Source organism: Nannobrachium achirus (assembly GCF_963921795.1).
Source record: "Nannobrachium achirus genome assembly, chromosome: 4".
NCBI lineage: Eukaryota > Metazoa > Chordata > Actinopteri > Myctophiformes > Myctophidae > Nannobrachium > Nannobrachium achirus.
This window is the reverse complement of record NC_137813.1, coordinates 60,069,540-60,090,662: the sequence shown is the minus strand read 5'-3', so window position 1 is coordinate 60,090,662 and position 21,123 is coordinate 60,069,540. Positions and strand designations below refer to the sequence as shown.

At 44.3% G+C, this 21,123-nt stretch overlaps 6 protein-coding genes across 6 annotated transcripts in view; 4 read left to right on the top strand and 2 right to left on the bottom strand.

The window, feature by feature from the left end:
• Positions 1-21,123, bottom strand: part of LOC308283962 (histone H3.2) — a gene marked incomplete at its 3' end in the record, with an annotated part of 144,177 nt that overhangs the window by 21,150 nt on the left and 101,904 nt on the right. The window lies entirely within an intron of this gene.
• On the top strand, positions 1,015-1,620 carry LOC308283921 (histone H1-like; the record flags this gene model as incomplete). Its single annotated transcript, XM_080724437.1, has 1 exon — positions 1,015-1,620. The coding sequence occupies one exon, from the start codon at positions 1,015-1,017 to the stop codon at positions 1,618-1,620; it is 606 nt and encodes a 201-aa protein (XP_080580563.1).
• LOC308283937 (histone H2A-like) lies at positions 2,587-2,970 on the top strand (the record flags this gene model as incomplete). Its single annotated transcript, XM_080724451.1, has 1 exon — positions 2,587-2,970. The coding sequence occupies one exon, from the start codon at positions 2,587-2,589 to the stop codon at positions 2,968-2,970; it is 384 nt and encodes a 127-aa protein (XP_080580577.1).
• Positions 3,719-4,129, top strand: LOC308283933 (histone H3.2; the record flags this gene model as incomplete). The annotated part of the gene is made up of 1 exon (XM_080724447.1): positions 3,719-4,129. One exon carries the CDS (start codon positions 3,719-3,721, stop codon positions 4,127-4,129), a length of 411 nt encoding a protein of 136 aa, XP_080580573.1.
• LOC308283917 (histone H1-like) lies at positions 4,866-5,474 on the bottom strand (the record flags this gene model as incomplete). Its single annotated transcript, XM_080724433.1, has 1 exon — positions 4,866-5,474. One exon carries the CDS (start codon positions 5,472-5,474, stop codon positions 4,866-4,868), a length of 609 nt encoding a protein of 202 aa, XP_080580559.1.
• LOC308283048 (leucine-rich repeat-containing protein 3-like) lies at positions 12,837-20,665 on the top strand (the record flags this gene model as incomplete). The annotated part of the gene is made up of 5 exons (XM_080723435.1): positions 12,837-12,884; positions 14,200-14,325; positions 15,601-15,765; positions 17,124-17,202; positions 20,457-20,665. 5 exons carry the CDS (start codon positions 12,837-12,839, stop codon positions 20,663-20,665), a joined length of 627 nt encoding a protein of 208 aa, XP_080579561.1.

Sequence of the window (21,123 nt, the reverse complement as noted above, 5' to 3'; positions counted from 1 at the left end):
AAGTATGCAAGTGGTTAAAATAATTGTGATGCTATATTAACTTATTTTGCTGGGGAGTGGTCCCCAGACCCCTCTTGGCCACTTGCACTGTGCAGTGTGAAACTCAGCCTACAAGCCAAGGCCTGGCTACAACGCTACAAAAGTGCCTTGACATACAACCATGGATTTGGGGGTGAAAAAACATAATATATAGGCTATACTGTATGTATATTGACAAATTCGTTTTGCTACATCCACAAACAACACTGCTATCGTGGTCCCTTACTTACACGCGTAGGCCTATACACACGTATAGACATATCATACAATTTGAGTATAAACCTACATACACAATTCAATTGTGTCTTGTGTGTTTGACCTATGTATTTCGTTGTAAATGGCACCATTGGAAAACAATATATAATTGGACTTTCTTCAATAATTACAGGTGTGAAATGAGTCAAAATGAATAATAACAAAACAAGAGCTTATGACCACAGTGTCCTCTCATAAGTTGCCATGCCACTGGACAGGTGTGCTTGCAGACACTGGGAAATGATGATTTTAAAACAAAACACTTTGACACAGATTACTTGTTTTACTTGTAATACATTGCCAGACATCTCCCCTTGCTGTGCAGTGAATATTTGCCAGGGTAATGTATGTTGGACATATTTTAAAAGAGAAATAACAAAGGAAAGTTGGTCAACATCTCTCCATGTAGAGAGGTTATAAACGTCCCAAAACAAAACTCAGGAGTCCCCAGGGCTTTACATGATTTTATTAGGACGTGAAACTAGTCTGCTATCTGCTCCACTTGTTCTTTTGACTTAAAAACTTTTATTCACTTGTGTTTTATGTGTTTTTTGTTGAGGAGAAAACACAACTGTCTCAGTATTCTGCAGCACACAGAGCACTGACCCTGTGGGTTGAGTCTACATGGTTCTCATGTGGTGTTTAAGACCAGCCCCTTCAGCGCGTTCACTGTCAGTTTGTCAGTATCAAGTTTCGAGAAGACAGGACTAAATTACTATAATGGCAGAAGTCGCTCCAGCTCCAGCTCCGGCCAAAGCAGCCAAGAAGAAGGCAGCACCACGACCCAAGAAGACCGGCCCCAGTGTCGCTGAGCTGGTCGTCAAGGCCGTGTCCGCCTCCAAGGAGCGGAGCGGTGTGTCCCTGGCTGCGGTCAAGAAGGCTCTGGCTGCCGGTGGATACGATGTGGAGAAGAACAAGGCCCGCGTTAAGATCGCCGTCAAGAGCCTGGTCGCTAAAGGCACCCTGGTCCAGCTCAAAGGCACCGGTGCGTCTGGTTCTTTCAAAATGAACAAGAAGGCTGAAGCGGTGAAGGCGAAGAAGCCTGCAGCTAAGAAAGCCGTCAAAGCAAAGAAGCCCGCTGCCGCCAAGAAACCCGCCGCGGCAAAGAAGCCCAAGAAGGTTGCAGCAAAGAAGCCCGCAGCCGCCAAGAAATCACCGAAGAAAGCCAAGAAGCCTGCTGCCAAGAAAGTAGCAGCAAAAAGCCCGAAGAAGGCAACAAAGAGTCCCAAGAAAGTGGCGAAGAAGCCCGCAGCAGCCAAGAAATCTCCCGCCAAGAAGGTTGCCAAACCTAAGGCAGCGAAGAAAGCAGCCCCCAAAAAGAAGTAAACTGTCAGTTCCACATTTATACCCACAAAGGCTCTTTTAAGAGCCAACCACCTGAATTTTATAAGAGTATCCTCAATTGTACTTATGCACCACGGACCACGGTCACATGTGAGATGAGACAAATGGCCCCTGCTAAAATACATTTAATGTATTACAAGGTTAAACGTTAAACATCGTAGCTGACCTGTGTTCTAATCCAAATCACTTTTTCCTTGCCTTTTCCTCACATGCTTGCAAACCCACCCACCACCCCTGATATTGTGTTAAACCTAACGACCTTTTGGTTCAACACGACATGAATAGTAAGTACCATTACACATCATATAGCATAGGGATTGGATATACATCAATTCAAATGAGCTTTATTGGCATGAGAAAACATACGTTTATATCACCAAAGCAAGTGTCAAAAATAAAATATAAACAGATGAAAATGGGGAACATATATACCGCTGGAGAGGGTATAAACAGAGCTACTTTATGTTGCATTGTGTCATTTTATACAGGGTATAAACAAAATAGCACTATTTTTTCCTCAATACAATTTAGATAGTATAAGAAAATAAATAAAACACAGAGAAAGACTCATCATGTCGATAAGAAGAGTTGACTAGTAATATTACTGTAAACTGCTGTGACTAAAAACGAATAGGGGATTGAATTGTGTGTGTGTGTGTGTGTGTGTGTGTGTGGGGGGGGGGGGGGGGGGGTCTGCCTGTCCTCCCTTACGTCCTCAGACTCAGAGGAACCTCCTTCTTTGGGGATGAACGCAAAGTTTTTAGACAGGGGGCAGGGCTCTGGGAGGAGCCATAGGGAGGACGATGATGCTGATTGGAGGGGAGCTCAAACACACTCAACCCGCACACAGACTCCACTTTCCTTTCTTTAGTCGAAGATATAAAAGGTCTCGCGCGGCTCTCAACCAGCACATTTCTTCGAGCTACTACTCCAGAAATAACCTACACGATGTCAGGAAGAGGGAAGACCGGCGGAAAGGCCAGGGCGAAGGCAAAGACCCGCTCATCCCGTGCTGGGCTCCAGTTCCCCGTGGGTCGTGTCCACAGGCTGCTACGTAAAGGCAACTATGCTCAGCGTGTCGGCGCCGGCGCTCCCGTCTATCTGGCGGCTGTGCTCGAGTACCTGACCGCTGAGATCCTGGAGCTGGCTGGAAACGCTGCCAGGGACAACAAGAAGACTCGTATCATTCCCCGTCACCTCCAGCTGGCCGTCCGCAACGACGAGGAGCTCAACAAGCTGCTGGGTGGAGTGACTATCGCTCAGGGCGGTGTTCTGCCCAACATCCAGGCTGTTCTGCTGCCCAAGAAGACCGAGAAAGCCGCCAAGAAATAAACCTGCTTCATTCGTTTGACAAACCCCACAAAGGCTCTTTTAAGAGCCACCCACTGTTTCAATTTAAAGAGATTTTCCCCATTACTTAAACATGTACATTTCATATAAGCTCATTTTGTCATGAGCATTTGTAGGCAATACAATACATGTACATTGCATGGATTGTGCCTCAGTTAATTCAGCATTGAAAGCTGATAATTTATCCAACATTAATTACATTCGTGTTAAATATTGAGACAAGATGCCTTCTCAGTCAACAATTCAATATAACTGGGCATAACGGTTTATATTGGTGTATTTAATTGTAGGATTAATTGACTTTCTATTAAAAAAAAAACATAATACATGGTCCATGATGGCAGATCTTTGAGCACATTGATATAATTGGAAAAATTAATTGGAGTATGATTTTACTATTATGCATACATACTCTTTATACATCAAAGCATCCTTGTGTCAAGTGTTGTTTTGTCACTCAAGTAGACATGTTTGTTTCTTCTCATCTCATATGACACACAATGTATTTTCAGTTTGCTGGAAAGTGGTATTCCATAGTATTATCTATTACAGCAGCTCCAGTGTGAAGTGTTCCCCACCAATCGGTAGAAAGTGACTTATGGTACCTCCCCAAAGAAGGAGGTTCCTGACGACTGACCAATCATAGAATGACGGCGTCTTGCAGACACTAATAAAAGGCAGCCGTTTGCGCTGTTTACACATTCTGAATTCAACTAAGCCAGAAGAAGCCATGGCAAGAACCAAGCAGACCGCTCGCAAATCCACCGGCGGTAAAGCGCCCAGGAAGCAGCTCGCCACCAAGGCAGCTCGTAAGAGCGCGCCGGCAACCGGTGGAGTGAAGAAGCCTCACCGTTACCGCCCTGGTACAGTGGCTCTGAGGGAGATCCGTCGCTACCAGAAATCCACCGAGCTGCTGATCCGCAAGCTGCCCTTCCAGCGCCTGGTGAGGGAGATCGCCCAGGACTTCAAGACCGACCTGCGCTTCCAGAGCTCCGCCGTCATGGCTCTGCAGGAGTCGGCCGAGGCTTATCTGGTCGGTCTGTTCGAGGATACCAATCTGTGCGCCATCCACGCCAAGAGGGTGACCATCATGCCCAAAGACATCCAGCTGGCCCGTCGTATCCGTGGAGAACGTGCTTAATCTTTCCGTCACTGTCAAACCCCAAAACGGCTCTTTTAAGAGCCACCAAATGTATTGTTTGAAGAGCAATAATTCCCTGCTTCGTATTAGGGTAGAATCAAACACTATTCACACACGTGCAATATTACGCAGGGACGTGTAGCACGCTCGCAAGGCAAATCTATCTTATTTTACACGAACTGTTAAACACATTTACCAACCAGCATAATTTCTCTACAAAATATTGAACAAGATGGCCAATTGGCCATGGAAAACTAACCGTTTGCATAAAAAGTGGTCCTATCTATTGGAGGCAAATGATTAAAGAACACGTCAGGCATGTCATGTCAATAATTCCTAGTGGAGTAAAATATAATGCATAAATGCATATTAGATTAAGCATTGTCATAGCAAAGAGAAAACTGAAAATATTGCTAGATTAATACGGAGTTATATTCCGATTGTGAAAATAAAATGTAACTTCCAAACTACCATTAGTTAACATGTAATTAAATACATTAATTGTATTTTAGCTGGGCTGTAGCCCCATTTGTTGCCTTAAATTAATTTAGACATTTTGCATAGTTCTATTACGACACGGACCTTAATCAATTAATACAAGTTCTCACTGATGACAACTAATCACATAATTGATCGATCCTGAATGGCAGCACCAAGACAATATAGGAACTCTTTATCAAAGTTGTGGGTGGCTCTTAAAAGAGCCTTTGTGTTAAACTGGTTGTTGTGAGGCTGTTTACTTCTTCTTGGCGGCTGCCTTCTTGGGTTTCGCCGCCTTGGGCTTTGCTGCCTTGGGTTTGGCTGCCTTCTTTGCTGGTGTTTTCTTAGCGGCAGCGGGTTTCTTCACTTTCTTTGGACTTTTGGTAGCCTTCTTGGGGCTCTTGGCTACAGCTTTCTTTGCAGCTGCAGGCTTCTTTGCCTTCTTGGGAGATTTTTTAGCGGCTGCGGGCTTCTTGGCTGCCGCCTTCTTGGGAGATTTCTTTGCCGCGGCGGGTTTCTTGGCTGCAGGCTTCTTGGCTTTGACTGCTTTCTTTTCAGCCTTCTTGTTGAGCTTGAAAGACCCAGAAGCACCGGTCCCCTTGGTCTGAAGCAGGGTGCCGTTTGCTACCAGCCTCTTTACAGTGTTCTTAACGATGACCTTCTTCTTGTCCACGTCGACGCCACCGGCGGCCAGAGCCTTCTTGAGGGCGGCCAGAGAAACACCGCTCCGCTCCTTGGAAGCGGTCACAGCGTTGACGATGAGATCCTGGACGCTGGGACCGTCCTTCTTGGGTTTAGCGGCGGCCTTCTTCTTTACTGCTTTGGCCGGGGCGGCGGCAGCTGGAGCTGGGGCGACTTCTGCCATTCTCTTCAGTATCGTATTTCAGATGCACTGAACTAAAGTCTGCGTAGAGAGAGACTGATGGTGAGAGAGGAGGAGGGGGTGGGACTTAAAGGATTTGTGAGAACCATGTAGTCTCAACCCACTAGGGCAGTGCTCTGTGTGCTGCAGAATACTGGGACACTTGTGTTTTCTCTACAACTTAAAACAGATAAAATACAGACTGAAAAATATATTGAAGTCAAATAACAAATGGAGCACATAGCAGACACGTTTCACTTCATAATAAAATCATGTGGAGTGCCGAGTGCTCCTGTGTTTTGTTTGGAGACGTTAAAAAGCTCACATATACACCACTACAAGGAGAGTAGTTTGCCATCTTTTCCCCGTCATTTGGCTTTTAAAATACTTTTAATATAGAACAACCAGTTTCATATTTGCCGCAGAGCAAGATTTGATGGCTGGCTTTGAAATAAAAGTAAAACAGGTCGTCTGTGGCAAAGCTTTTTGTTTTAAAACTGAAGCTTTCCAGTGTCGGCAAACACAGCACTGATGTTGGCCTGCCCTGTGGCATGGACACTTATGAGAGAGGACACTGGTCATTTATCTGACTCTGCTAAGCTCTTGTTTTGTTAATAATCATAAGAAACCTGACACGTTATAGTTCATTTCACACTTACATTTATGATTTATATTTATTCAAGTATGCATACTGTGCACACTGAAATGATTTGGAACTGATGAAAATAATACACTGACACAATCACGTTATGAACATGCATATAGCCAAGAAATTGTGACTGATTAGACAATACATTCCAAAATGCAAATGCTGCCGGTTCTATGACATTGAATATTCCCGTATCACACGTTCAGAGCTAAGTATTTGTGAATAGGCGCAAGACTGGCACCCCACACACTTTAAACTTACGCTATGTCAAAAGGGTCTGCTATAGGTTGTTTGAGACAGCTAGATTGTTATTGCATGAAAAATGTATGGTGTGTAATGATCTTTCTTCTATATTATGGTTTGCAGACTTGAGATACAGCCCACATATCAATGGGCCAGGGGTGAGACTGATAAATCCAAGAAAAGTGTGAAACCAACTAAAAGCCTGTAAGCTATTTGTCCATTTACAATGTGTCAAATACATAGCCACTACACTAACACACTATCTTTATCAATTTAAATACTGCTATTTGATATAGAAACCCGTATGGGCTGCTTCCTGGGGACTTGATCTCATGTCAAAGTCAAGGCTCAGCCTCAAACTGCTGCAAAATCACCCCTAGTTTCTCCCGGTGAGCAGGTTGGTGCTTTGCATGGTGTCCACTTTCCTCTGCTCAGACAAAGAGACAAAACAGTGAGCATACCATCCTAGTGGCAGCTTGCTAATTCTCTCTCCCAAAGATGTAAGTTAACATACATATAAAGAATACAGATTATGACAGTTAGATCGTGGGACTCATTGAGTTGTTCCCATTATCATAACAAGAAGACAGAGATACAGTATAACCATGACCTGTAATCCACTAGCTTGAACTACAGTACAACCAAAACATGGTCTCCTATATTGTAAATTCAGACATTAGTCCATAATATAACCTAATAAATGAATCATATAATTATGTATCATAATTCATATCTAACTATCAATATGAATTGATAAATGGATGATATCAACCATAACAAAATACAAAACAGACGCTATATACCGTAAATGCACTATTTACTGTATGTTGTCTTTATATAATAGATTAATTACTGTTGCTCTGACACTTACATTATGTTCTCTACCCGTATATTTGTTTCATAATTCTGCAGCACTATACTATGACAAGTGAATGTCTCCCAGGATCAGTAAAGGTCTGTCTGCCTATTTGAATCACCCTTGGAGAGGGGAGATGATAGGCTTTCGGGGATACTTCTTCACACCACTTTCCACTGTGAGCTCCTGGAGTTTCTGTTTACACAAAGATGTACCTAAGTCAGAAAAGCTATGCTATGTTTAACAATAACTACCTTTCATAAGTGCAATGCATTTTACAAGTCAGTATAGTGACCATCTGGTTTAGGAATAAACCACCACACGATGAGAAATAAGCAAAATCCCTCCTCAGTGTCATGCTCTGCTACTCTGCCCCCTTGTGGCCACTTTTGGCATCCCTAAGGTCATGTACTTCTAGCTGTGGACTCTTTTACAACATCGACCTTTCCTCCATTAACTCAAAACACACTTCTTCTGCCTAGCATTTGGAAGTCGGCGTGTCTCCCTCCCAAACGACCGCTGTTTCTTTGGCTTTACAGCCGAACATATGAACTTGGAGCCGGGCTGAATTAATGAGAAGACACCGCTGAGTACCGAAATTAAGTCGGGAGGTCACTACATTTCTGCATCACCGCTGAGCCGAGTTTAGTCGGTTGATGCTCTCCCGAACCGGGAGGGAAACCCATATTTGGGTCTGGACAGTGCCAAAACGAAATAAGTTAGGCTCTTTATAAGAGTGTGAATCGACCCTTAGCCACTTTAGCCATTTTGATGGGTAAGGTAAGGCAGGTCGTCTTGACGTGACCAGTCTGACTACCTGCTTGTTATTGAGACAACATCCAATGATCACGCACACATGCTGATGTACATTATGCATTGCGTCCATATGTACGTGACTAAAAAAATAAAAGCAATGCAGCTTTAGTCCATGCATGAGGTAAAATTTGTGTTTAATTTGTACACGGGCCGGTCAGAGTGAACCAAAGGGCTGCATGCGGCCCCCGGGCCGTACAATGCCCAGGTCTGCTCTACACCCACTGCTGCCATGATCTCTAAATCACACCTGTGTGAACTGAGCGGTGGAGGCCTGGGCACCTTGAGGTACATGCAGGGGTTGAGGTATATGTAGTAGAAGTAAAACTATTGGAAATACTCAAGTACAAATACCTTAAAATGATCTAATCCAACTCTCGCTAGTGAAATTTCTATGTGTGTGTGTGGGAGGGTGTGTGTGTGTGTGTGTGTGTGTGTGTGTGTGTGTGTGTGTGCGTGTGTGTGTGTGTGTGTGTGTGTGTGTGTTCAAGCGTGCGTGCGCGTGTGTCTCTGGTCTGGTCTCTTCTGGGCTTGTGTTGACCTCAATGGCCCCTGACCGATTGACCCCTTGCTGTGTGTGTGTGTGTGTGTGTGTGTGTGTGTGTGTGTGTGTGTGTGTGTGTGTGTGTGTGTGTGTGTGTGTGTGTGTGTAGTCAGGAGAGGTATGGCAGGCTACAGACACGGCCAGCTACAGATAGCGAAAGCCAAACACAGGAGCGGCGAGACCACCGCTCAAAAAAGGTTTTATTGCACTACTGTGATAAACAAGTTTAGGTTGCATGTTCAAATCATGCATACTACTGTACATGCAGTAGTTAACAACCCACACTAGATCATTGGTACCTTCCTCCCATCACCTGGACCACTATATCACCAAAATTGATCAATGAACCGGTCAGTATTCCATTAAATGGGAACAAACATTGAAATGACCATAAAATCATGAATGACAAGAGTTCAATAATAAAGTCATATAATAATAATAATAATAATCACAGCAGCCAGACACAACAGATATAATGGACATACCGGTATGTATTTCATAACAGTCTAGTGATCTACCATACAATGTAGGATCTCAGCTCGGAAACGGTGGCACAGTGGTAGGCTACTGATGAAAACGCAGGAGGAGGCAGGATTTAGGACACTATGATTCTCACTAGGAGTGACAACAAGGCAGGACATGATCAGAAATATCTACATTAGAGGATCAGCCCAGGTTAGAAGGTCTCTGTAAAACGTTCTGCTTTAAGTAGTAAAGCACGGTCAAATATTTCCCTTAACCCATTTAGGCCTAGAACTATTGAATGCTTTAACCAGTGAAAAATAGCAGATATACAAGCTCACAGCGCGGCACCGAGTGCCGCGCTGCAAGCTTGTAGATCTGCTATTTTTGAAGAAGTCGTGAAAATGTGTGCAAATCTTTGAATATATGTATTTTCAAAGTGAACGTTTGTAACTCAAATTTTGCTTCTGGGGGGTCCCTGGAACTAAATATGTTGAATGGGGGTCCGTGGCCAAATAAATATCATTTTGGGAGTCCTTCACATGAAAAGGTTTGAGAACCACTGACATAGTAGTCTCTCAAGAACAGACTATCTGAGCTCCAGTTAAGTGAAAAGGACCTTTTCTTTGACAATGGCTAAGCCAGATTGCTGACATGGAAAAGGTTTTTCAAAAAACCTTAGAAGGATTCAAAAGACACTTATAGAATCGGGTCAAAATTCTAATGTTCATGATTTTTCAAAAATAGCAGATCTACAAGCTCGCAGCGCGGCACTCGCTGTGAGCTTATCTGCTATTTTTCAATAGTTAAAGCATAAAATAATGATACACAATAATGTGTACCCGTTCTGTTAATGTGCCAGCAATAAGACTAAATAAGAGCTAAAATCAAAAGGAGAACGCTAAAGGTTCAGGGAGGGGAAGAAATGTATCCCATGGTTTCATAATCTGCATTGTGGAAGTATTAGCTCTGTCAACGTGAGCATTTTCAATTATTTGATACCAATCTGGTTTAGAAGTCACCAATCCATGCCCTCTCTCCTTTACCCACTCTTTTCTCTGACTTTCATCCTTTATCTCTCTATATTTTTCTCTTTATCTAATTTGTGTTTTACACCAATTTACACTATCTAACTCAAACTCAATCTCTCTTGCATCCTCCAACTCACCCCCTCTCTTACCCCACCCCACCCCACCTCTCCTCTCTCTCTCTCTCTCTAATAATAATAATAATAATAGCTTGGATTTATATAGCGCTTTTCTAAGTACCCAAAGCACTGAACAACAAAGGAAAAAACAACTTTATTAGAATAAAAACAGTAAATTCAGTAAATTCAACAATTAAAAAGATAAAAGTCAGTCGGGGACTCTGGGCATAAATTCCAGACCTCAGCTGGGGTAGGCTATCCTGAAGAGGTGGGTTTTTGAGCGTTCCAGAGGGTGGGGGCAGAGACAGAGAAGGCCCTGTCCCCCCAGGTGCGGTACTTGGCCTTGCGGACCTCCAGGAGGTTGGCTTCACTGGACCTGAGGGATCGGGTTGGGACGTAGGGATGAATAAGGTCAGATAGGTAGGAGGGAGCCAGTTTATTGAGTGCCTTGAAGGTGGTTAGTAGGATTTTGTAGTGGATGCGTTGTATGACAGGGAGCCAGTGTAGGTCGTGGAGGACAGGAGTGATATGGTCTCTGGAGCGGGTACTGGTGAGAAGGCGGGCTCTCTCTCTCTCTCTCTCTCTCTCTCTCTCTCTCTCTCTCTCTCTCTCTCTCTCTCTCTCTCTCTCTCTCTCTCTCTCTCTCTCTCTCTCTCTCTCTCCAACAGTGATACATATGAACCCGCTGGCAGAAAGTGGACGGATGATGCAGCTGGACGGGTGAATCCTCTCTGCGGTGTTTCATCGAGCAGGTCAGACATGGATGATTCATCAATGATTGATTTTAATGTTTTACTTCTGGTTTACTGATTGACATTAGATCAGTTTAATGTCCTCTTTCATAGTGTATTGTATTTTATTGTTTTTAATGGAAGACAGACAACACTGCTGGGAGTGAAACAGAATGACAAGCGATCGAAAGATCACATTTCTGCTCAAGAACATGTATGTTATGATCATTTCTATGGTGTTTTATTTGAAACTGGTCGGCAAAAGAAAAATCACAGTACAGACAGAGTTCCCTCCAACATCTCAGTATCAGTGGTAACTGTATATGTATACTTTGGCTATGTTAAAAAGATTTGTATGCATGACCAACCTGTGAAATGGGACATACTGCATGCATTTTTGAGGGGGGGCTAGAGGGGGCTTTATGAAGGGCCCCTGAGGAAGGCCCCTGATGAAGGCTTAGCACCCCCTAAGCCCCCCCACCCCACAAACCCAATACTGATGAAAAATATTTAAGGAATAAATAAATAAAATGTATATGCATATGTGAAAGACAATTGACTGACTTCTATGTAAACCATACTATAAAAACATACTTTTTTTATGCTGGAAAGCATCTTCAGCCTCACAAAAAGCCTATCCGATCACCTACAGTCCTCAGATTTGGAGCTGCAACTGCCAATGATCTGGTCTGTTCAGTTATCCATAACCTAGGTGCGAGTGAATCACGTTTGTCATATTAGTTCTATTCATTATTGTTTGTTGCCAAAATGAATTTGCTCCCGCTCTAAAAAAGCCAGATCCCCCATAGCCCCCCCAGTCACAATTCTAAGGAGCCGCCGCTGACTTTTACTCAAGAATGTTGAATACCGAACTAGTACTTACGTAACAGGGGTTACGTGGGGTATGCTACTTTAACTTCTCCTGCCACTGCACTCAGCATGAGCATCCCTTCTGAACCACAGGGCGCCCGCTGGTGCTCAGGGTGGAAGGGCGTTGTTAAGCTCGACATTTTCTCTTTTTGATCTCTCTACAGGGCGACTGCATCCTCACCAGACCTCAGCTGTCACACTTGACATTTAAGTCGCTGGACCGCCTCCCGTGCACACGCACGCATGTGCACACACTCACACACATACACACACATCTGAAAAAGGAGTCTGGTCGTCGTCCACTCCAGAACCTTCACATGGAATTTGTAAGGAAAGTTGTCATGACGTCAGCTTGAACGATGTTGCCGCGGCAGAAACTTGTCGTCCACATCTACAGTAGGCTGCGACTGAACGGACGAGTTCAGAGGAAATGGGACAGAGATTTTGATAAACGAAAAAAACAAACTGTCTACTGCCTGGCTTGAGCACTGAGACATACATAGCCTACCACTTGACATACAGAATGAGGCAGGTCTCTTAATTTCCATGGATGTGGCAACGCTGCCATTTTAGCATCTGACAGAGTAGACCTACTGTTATATGTCTGCTGGCACATATTTGAAACCAACACGTCAAGCTGTGTGCCACACAGCTGATGCTTCAGAGATGCTGTTGATTTGAATGAGATTCAGCAAAACCGAGCAAGCCTAACAGAAAACCACAGAACTGGTAATTTTTTCTTCCCCGTTTGACTGAATCTGAGTGATCCAGAATCCAATATATACCACAATGCCTCACCATGTGATGCAGGGGATGCTTGTCTCCTTTGTGGCGCACTTCCTGAGGATTCTGCTTCTGTTTCTTCTGCTGTCTGGCCTGGCAATGGCATCATCATCATCATCATCGCCGTCGTCAGCGTCGTCGTCGTCGTCGTCGTTGTCGTTGTCGTCGTCGTCATCATCATCATCATCATCAAGTTCTGCCCTTTGGCACCATGGAGGTGGCAGCGATGTAACCAAGGATGCTAATGGCTGTTTCCACTCCTTATCAATGGATGGAGGGCTGACTGTCCGCTGCAGTGGACTGGGCTTGACACAGGTGAGACGCCACCACAGAGGTTGTGGGTTCCAATCAACTGTGGTGCATCCGGCTTTGTCGGGCGTCTATGCCAACACAATTGGCCCGTGTTCGGGGGAGGGCCGACGGTGATACTTGATTACAAATAAGACTGAGCAAATGTTAGGGAAAAGCTTCGATATTCGCTAACGTCGTTGAATACCTCGATATTGATATTACTCACGATATTAGTAATGTTTTTTTTTTTCTGCTTTAGTTCCACTGCCGGCATAACCCAGATAATGAATAGCATATCCATGCATGCACACTGCACAGTACACATAGAATGAAGAAATTAAATTCCTTATTTCCATTTTCCAACAATGGTTTTAATGAAATAACCACACCTGGTTACAGATGGACTGCTTTTTTGCATGTGCTCCGTGCGTGTGTTTATTAATTAATGTGACACAAACACCAATGCAATGCTGACGAGATTACACACACAAAGATCAACAATTAAGACATATACAAATATACAACAACAACAAGAAATACAATTGTTCTCATAGAGAATTAGTAGGTTAAAAACAATTGCATACTGAGGTAGGGAGATTTAAGAGCATGTTATTAAATTGACCATAGGATATTGGAGCATTGATTTTTAGCATGCATGTAGAGTGCTCCATGAAACAAGAGCATCAAAGCAAAGCAAATCTGATTTACCTATAGTTCGAACTGAACAGGTGGAACCTCAAGTGTGGCAAGTTATGTTTTTCCAGTCAAGTAGTAGAGTGATATAGGGTGGTAACTTCCCATCGATAGCCTTAGAAATAAACTGGTACCAGTGCCTGGTTCTTCTCTCAGCAAGGGATGGCCAACCTACTCTCACTAAAAAGGAAACCCCATGGTTAAAGGGGAAGACCACCCATTTTCAATATTGAACTATGTCATTAATATACCTTAGAGGAGTTGTGTGGAAATAAATAAAAAGTTCCCCCTCTTCTGTGTTGCCTAGAACTGGAGGATTGATTTTGGGTTTTGCATTGCAAATTACAACTTGATGACATCAAACATTGTACTTTACAATACAAACCCCAAAATCAATCCTCCAGTTCTAGGCAACACAGAAGAGGGGTAACCTTTTATTTTATTTCCGCACAACTCCTCAATATTGAAAATGGGTGGTCTTCCCCTTTAAGGATCTGGACAATAAGTTAACGGTCTTCCATCGTATGTGTGTGTGTGTGTGTGTGTGTGTGTGTGTGTGTGTGTGTGTGTGCGTGCGTGCGTGCGTGCGTGCGTGCGTGCGTGCGCGCGTGCGCGCGTGCGTGCGTGTGTGAGCCTGGTTCCTCAGATTCCTGCTGAGCTTCCCAGCCAGACGAAGCGTCTGTACCTGGATCACAACCTGCTGAGTTCTCTGTCTGGGGACTCGTTCTCTGGACTCCCTCTGCTCTCTGAACTGCACTTGTCACACAACCAGGTGCGCACATGAAAGAAAATGGTTCCCGTGGCACACAAATCCAGTTCTGTATCACTGATGACTGAAAGGATGTGTATGGCCTGGGAGCTAGTTCAGGCAGATATACTTGAGAGGTTTACACGCATGATGGGTGCAGTGAATCCTTGTACCCAGGGCCCAGAATTTGGTGCGACACCTCTGGATGTGTTGCATGTGTTGTCTCAAGCAGCTGAGAAAATCGATGGTCATTGCACTTTCCTCCGGCAGCCTGGCAGTGCCGCCTGCCAGGGGCGTCAATTGGGTATGGCAGGGGTATGCAGCTACCATACCCTGGGTCAAGGGGGGAAAATAAAAGTTATTTTTAAATATAAATCCATTGATGTTTCTTTGTCTATCTGAGCTGGTTATTATGTTGTTAAATTACAGTAAAACAACTACAAATGAAAAACTTTACAAAATGGTCACTTTAACAAGGTATTATAATTATATTCTCCACACTTGTATTCTCCCCACTTGAACAACCGTTCCAGGCTGCCATATACAGCCCAAGAAACTGTAGAAACTAGGGGTAAAATTAAATGTACAAATAAATGTATCTAAGGTATGGCAACATGACTGGTGTCTTGCTTAATGTGTAATTCCGGCCTAAGGGTTCCATATCCCCTTGGGGTATCAATCTGCTCCAGTGGCGACAGTTCAGAAAAAGCTAAGGTATGGCAACATGACTGGTGTCTTGCACGCGCGCCTTCAAAAGCGTGCAAGACACCAGTCATGTTGCCATACCTTAGCAACAGGCATGATACATTTATTTTAAGTACATTTTGCCACAATTAACAATGAATTGCACCTGTTTAGCTGACCTGCGGAACCTGGTAATATACCATTTTGTCAAGATGGGGAGAATAAAAGTGTGGAGAATATTATTATAATACCATGTTAAAGTGACCATTTTGTTAAATTTTGCATTTGTAGTTATGTTTACTGTAATTTAACAGCACAATAACCAGCACAGATAGACAAAGAGACATTCATGGATTTATATTTAAAAGTAACTTATTTTTCCCCCTGGGCCCAGGGTATGGCAGCTGCATACCCCTGCCATACCCAATTGATGCCCCGGATCTGCTCTTAGATAGTTGTCCGCTAATGTGCAGAGCATCAATCTGTATTGTATGAGTTGTCTGACTGAACTGGATTCAGGGTGCCAGTTCATTTTGGACATGAAATCTCACTTGTGATCGACATCATCACGCAGATTGTTGTTTTTCATTCACGCCCTTCGTCGTATCTGTCCAGCTCGCCGTGCTAGAGGCCGGATGTTTCCGAGGCCTGGCGTCCTCGCTGCGCTTCCTGGACCTGTCGTCCAATCAGCTCTCTACGCTGGACCCGGCTGCAGTGGGGGGACTGAGGGCACATGCCAACCTCACGCACAACCCCTGGCACTGTGACTGCAAACTGCAAGTGTGTGTGACTCTGTGTGTGTGTGTGTGACTCTGTGTGTGTGTGTGTGTGTGTGTGTGTGTGTGTGTGTGTGTGTGTGTGTGTGTGTGTGAGTAGGCAATGACATCTGCTGTATAATTATGTACATCTGTCTTTATACAACACTAGAAGCTGGGCCGCCCTTCGGGCGGCCCAGCGTCTAGTCGGCGACCTGGCCAACTCGGAACAATGTAAATAGGGAATGAATGCCCCGCCCTTTAATGCAAACCCCATTATACCTGTTGTCATAGGACCCGTTTTGACCATCTGTTTGCCTGTGTCCATTTATGCCCATATATGGAGATATCTGTTATCTGTCTGTCTGTCAGCGTCCATTTTATGTCCATATATGGAGATCACTGCAGATATAGTTCTGGGTCCATTTTATGCCCATATATGCCCATATATGGAGATATCTGTCTATTTGCGTCCATTTCACGCCCATATATGGAGATCTCTGAATCTGTCTGTCTGTGTCCCTTTATGCCCGTATATGGAGATCTTTGTGATTCTGCGTAAATTTTATGCCCATATATGCCATTTGCGTCCATTTTATGCCCATTTATGGAGATCTCTGTATCCGTCTGTCTGTGTGTCTGTCTGTGTCCCTTTATGCCCGTATATGGAGATCTTTTTGATTCTGCGTAAATTTTATGCCCATATATGCCATTTGCGTCCATATAGTTCTGGGTCCATTTTATGCCCATATATGCCCATATATGGAGATATCTGTCTATTTGCGTCCATTTCACGCCCATATATGGAGATCTCTGAATCTGTCTGTCTGTGTCCCTTTATCCATTTTATGCCCATATATGGGGGCATTCATTTTATGCCCATATATGGAGAACGCGCGTGCCCGTGGGACGAACGATTCTCATATGGGGGCATTCATTTTATGCCCATATGGAGAACGCGCGTGCCCGTGGGACGAACGGTTCTCGAGATACGCGGATTACATACATACATACACACTCACAGAGATTTTTTGTTGACTCATGTGGCGTACGTGATGTCAGAGCCTTTTATGAAGTGATGTCACAATGAGTCAGAGCTTTCGCCAATTTCCTCCGGAACAGCCTGATGTCAACAATCAACCCCGCATAAGGAGATTCCGAACGTTTCTCGCCGGTTCGGGAAAACCGCGCGTCGGGTCGGGTCGAGACCCGGCACTGCACTCCGTGCCGCGGCGGGGAACGCGCGTGCCGAATCTGAAGCCGGTGGGACGAACGGTTCTTGAGATACGCGGATTACAGACAGACACACACGCAGACAGACAGAGATTTCTCGCATTTATAGATAGATGTAATGACGTCAAAATGTCACTCTCTCCCTGCCAGTTATCGATGCCCCAGTTGGATTTGGACCCCTCCTCACTGGCCGAGGTCATCTGCCTGACCTCTGACCTTCCTGATCTGGGTAAATTATCAATCCTTAGAAGTAAAAACAGAAGAAAGCATTTAAAGCTACAAATCCATAAATTGTATGTCTGTCTCAATGTTAACCAAACTACAATAAAGTTGGCGGTACATGGATTGATTGATTGATTGATTGATTGATTGATTGATTGATTGATTGATTGATTGATTGAAGACTTGATTAGAAGTTTTCATAGGAAATGTTTCATGACAGTACCGAGCTGGTACACGGTCAACTAAAGGAAAAGAAAGCATTGAGCTTTTTTGAATTTGGGTCCTTTTTTAACTTGTATAACATAGAATGACAGACAAATAAAAAGTAAAAAAAGGTAAAACAATACAAAATAAATGGTATGTACAATAGAAAGGTCAGGGGGAGGTAAGGATAGGCTTCGTTTTCCTTTACATCTAAAAGAAAAGTACTAATAATACATGACTTGGTTTTCTATTGTGAAAATAGCAGACAACACACATTGACTATAGCCTATGTGCTATTTTCAATGATATTGTGTGTATGATGAAAGTAGAGCATTACATTACAAAACATAAAACTAGTTTAAATACAGAGATACAAGGTGTCTGCCTGGCAGCAATGATCTATCTATCTATCTATCTAGGTCGTCCTCAGACGAGCCCTCCATCGTTGTTTCCAGTCATCTCGGTTCTCCATACATCTGGCCAGCTCATTGGTGTTCTGTGTCCCTACGTCTTCCTTGAGTATGTCCACGTATGTTTTTGTGGGACGTCCTCGCGGCCGGTGCCCGTGTGTTGGCTCCCACAGTACCAATTTGCTGGCTGGAAGCTCCTGGTGTCTTTGGCAGTGTCCTGCTAGTCTCATTCTTCTGGTGGCAATTTTCTCGCTTACCTTTGGTATTCCCTCATACAGGCTCTCGTTTGTAACATGTGCACTCCTGTTGATGTTGAGTACTGCACGCAACATTCTAGTGTAGCACCCGTCTAGAGACTTCTGCAGGGTTGGCTTCAGGGTCCAGCATTCACTGCCATAGAGGAGAACAGACTCCACCGTTGCAAAGAAGAAGCTAAGTTTGATTTGGCGGGGGAGGTTAGAGTTCCATACACTGTTCATGCCGTTCAGGGCCCTCCAAGCGAGTGCCTTCCTTACTTTAAGGTCTTTCTCAGTTGAGTCGACCCATGCGCCCAGGTACTTGAAGTCCTTGACTTCCTTCAACACAGCTCCTTCTGTTGTTGTCAGAGGTGAGTGATCAGGTAGGTTATAGGTGATAACCTCAGTTTTCTTAGCGTTTAGCCTGAGACCAACTTTGGCACACTCTATCTCCACCCTGTTCAGGACGCCTGCGAGGCGCTGCGAGGCGTTGAGAGCTTGTAGATCAGCTATTTTCGGCAAATAGGTTTGGTGTAGAGAGGAAAAAGAGCAGACCAAGTACAGAGTGAAAGGTCAAGTTACTGCTGTCAAACAAGCCTATGAATCTACGGTATCTATGAGATTGATGAAAATCTGCATCATGCATTTTATACAACTAGCCCTTACCCGTTCAAAGATATGAGCTCCAAAATGATGTGCAGTGTGTGGGTTATGGGATGTGCACTGTGCATACAGTATATGAGGGATGGAAAGTAACTTTAACTGGTGCTTGCATGATAATATGTAGGAGCATCAATGTAAGAAATACCCGTTTCGTTTAACCCTTAAGTGCTGTTCGGGTCATTTTGACCCGTTTTGCATTTTCATTTGGAAAAAAAAGGTAGAAGTTTAAATTGTTTCCACCTGAAACTCACTGGCCTTAAAGATTCTTCTGAGATGAACATGTAAAAAAAATATTTTTGCACTACACCCATGCTACACCCCCCTCATATTTTTTGAACCTTAAGTGCTGTTCGGGTCATTTTGACCCGGAAGCACAGATGCACAGAAATACACAGTATTATGCCAAAACAGAGACACACAGTCACCCCCACTTGTCACCCCCACTTCTAACACCCCCCTTCCGAAGCCCCATTCCGAACCCCCCCCCCCCCCTTTCCACACCCCCCCTCCCCACACTTAACCCCTGATGCACAGAAATGCAAGGAATCATGTACAAACACAGATACACAATCACCCCCTAACCCCTTCCACCCCTCCAACCCTCCTCACCTCGCCCTTACCCCCTCCCCTCCAAACCCCCCAACCCAACCCCCCAACTCCCTCCCACCCCCCCCCCCCCCCCCCGCCACCCCAGATGCACAGAAATAAAAGAAAGCATGTATACTAACACAGACACACAGTCACCTCCTTCCCCCCCTCCCCCTCCTATCGCCCTCACCCCCCCACACCCTTCACCCCCTCTCCTCCTCACCCTCCCCTCCTCACCCCCTCTCCTCCTCACCCCTCACCCCTCACCCCTCCCCTCCTCACCCCTCACCCCTCACTTATCTGAAGTTTTCCTTGTGACTGTATTGTATCTTAGGGCAAATTTTACATTATTTTACATAAACATAAGGTGCTGTAAAGTAACACTGTATTTCAGGGGTGCTGTGGATGAAAATGATGTTTACAGGGGTGCCCTGAGACCAAAGTGTTTGAAAACCTCTGTCTTAGTGTATACTTTCAAGTGTATATTCATATGTGATGTTCATGTGTGTTCACATGTGTGTTCAGCTCTATGTGAGAATGATGTCCTGTTGAACCACAAGTATTCAATTAATGGGCATGTTGTTCATAAAAATATTGTCTGATTTTAATTTTGTCCTATAAGCATGAGCAATATTGCCCAGTATTAAATAAAGTAGTTTTTTTACATGAATTTCAGCGAAATCATTAAAAACGCCTAGCTCTTTCAGTGTTTAATGTGATATAGCAAAGCAAGAATGCAAACATTTACCATATATATCATATGAATTGTTTGGTATTGAGTCAAAGTCAATGTACCATGATGATTTGTTAAGTTAACATTTATATTAGTGTTGTTTTTTTTAAACCAAATACCCCCCGGGTCAAAATGACCCGAACAGAACGAAGGTGTAGTGAATCTGAACAGAACTTCGGTTAGGGTTAGTGGCTAATGGTGATGCGATTTCAGATCAATTGCTCCAGCCACTGAGGAGAAACGCTGTTTCAGACAGACAGACAGACACTCACTCACTCACTCACTCACTCAGACATTCGCAAAATTATAGTATAGATATGTAGAGGGTGTCCCTGCTTGGTCTTTCTCTCTCTCAGCTAAGGGGCCCTCGGCCTGAAAACGTTGAAGACCCCTGATCTAATCCCTTGGTCTGATCCCCTGTTCTCAGGGGCAGTGGGAAAGCCGTTGGTGCTGCTGGCCGAGGACTGGGACCTGTGCCTTTCACTGAGGAGGACCACCGACGTGGCCATGCTGGTCACCATGTTCCTCTGGTTCTCCATGGTCATCGCCTACCTGCTCTACTATGTGCACGCCAACCGAGAGGACGCACGGCGTCACGTGGACCACCTGAAGTCGCTACCCTCTGGGCAGGTTTAATAGAGCAGTGAAGTTTGACGTCATTTACACGTCCTACCTGGTTCCCGTTTTTTGAAGCGGTGAAAGCCGCTTCCAAGGAGTGGCTTTGTCTGTCCCGTATTGTTTGTCCCATAGGCTTCCAAGGAGTCCCGTGTCCGTGTCATGTTAGTGCAATGACCGTGCATGCAGTATTGGGGATTGGTCAAGCTTCACATGACAATTTGGCCCTCCAGGCAAAATCATTCATTCATTAAGAATTCATAAAAATATAGAACTAAAACACACGGAAAGTATACATCTAGAACACAGAATGTATAGATCTAGAACACAGATTTCATAGCTCTAGAACACTTGGAATGAAAATTCACCGCTTCACTTCGAACCAAGGTTAGATTTTCCCCCCATTCTGAATTCCCAGACCTTTTTTCATATCACATCATATAAGAACCGTGTTCCAAACATAAACTAGAGATACTGTT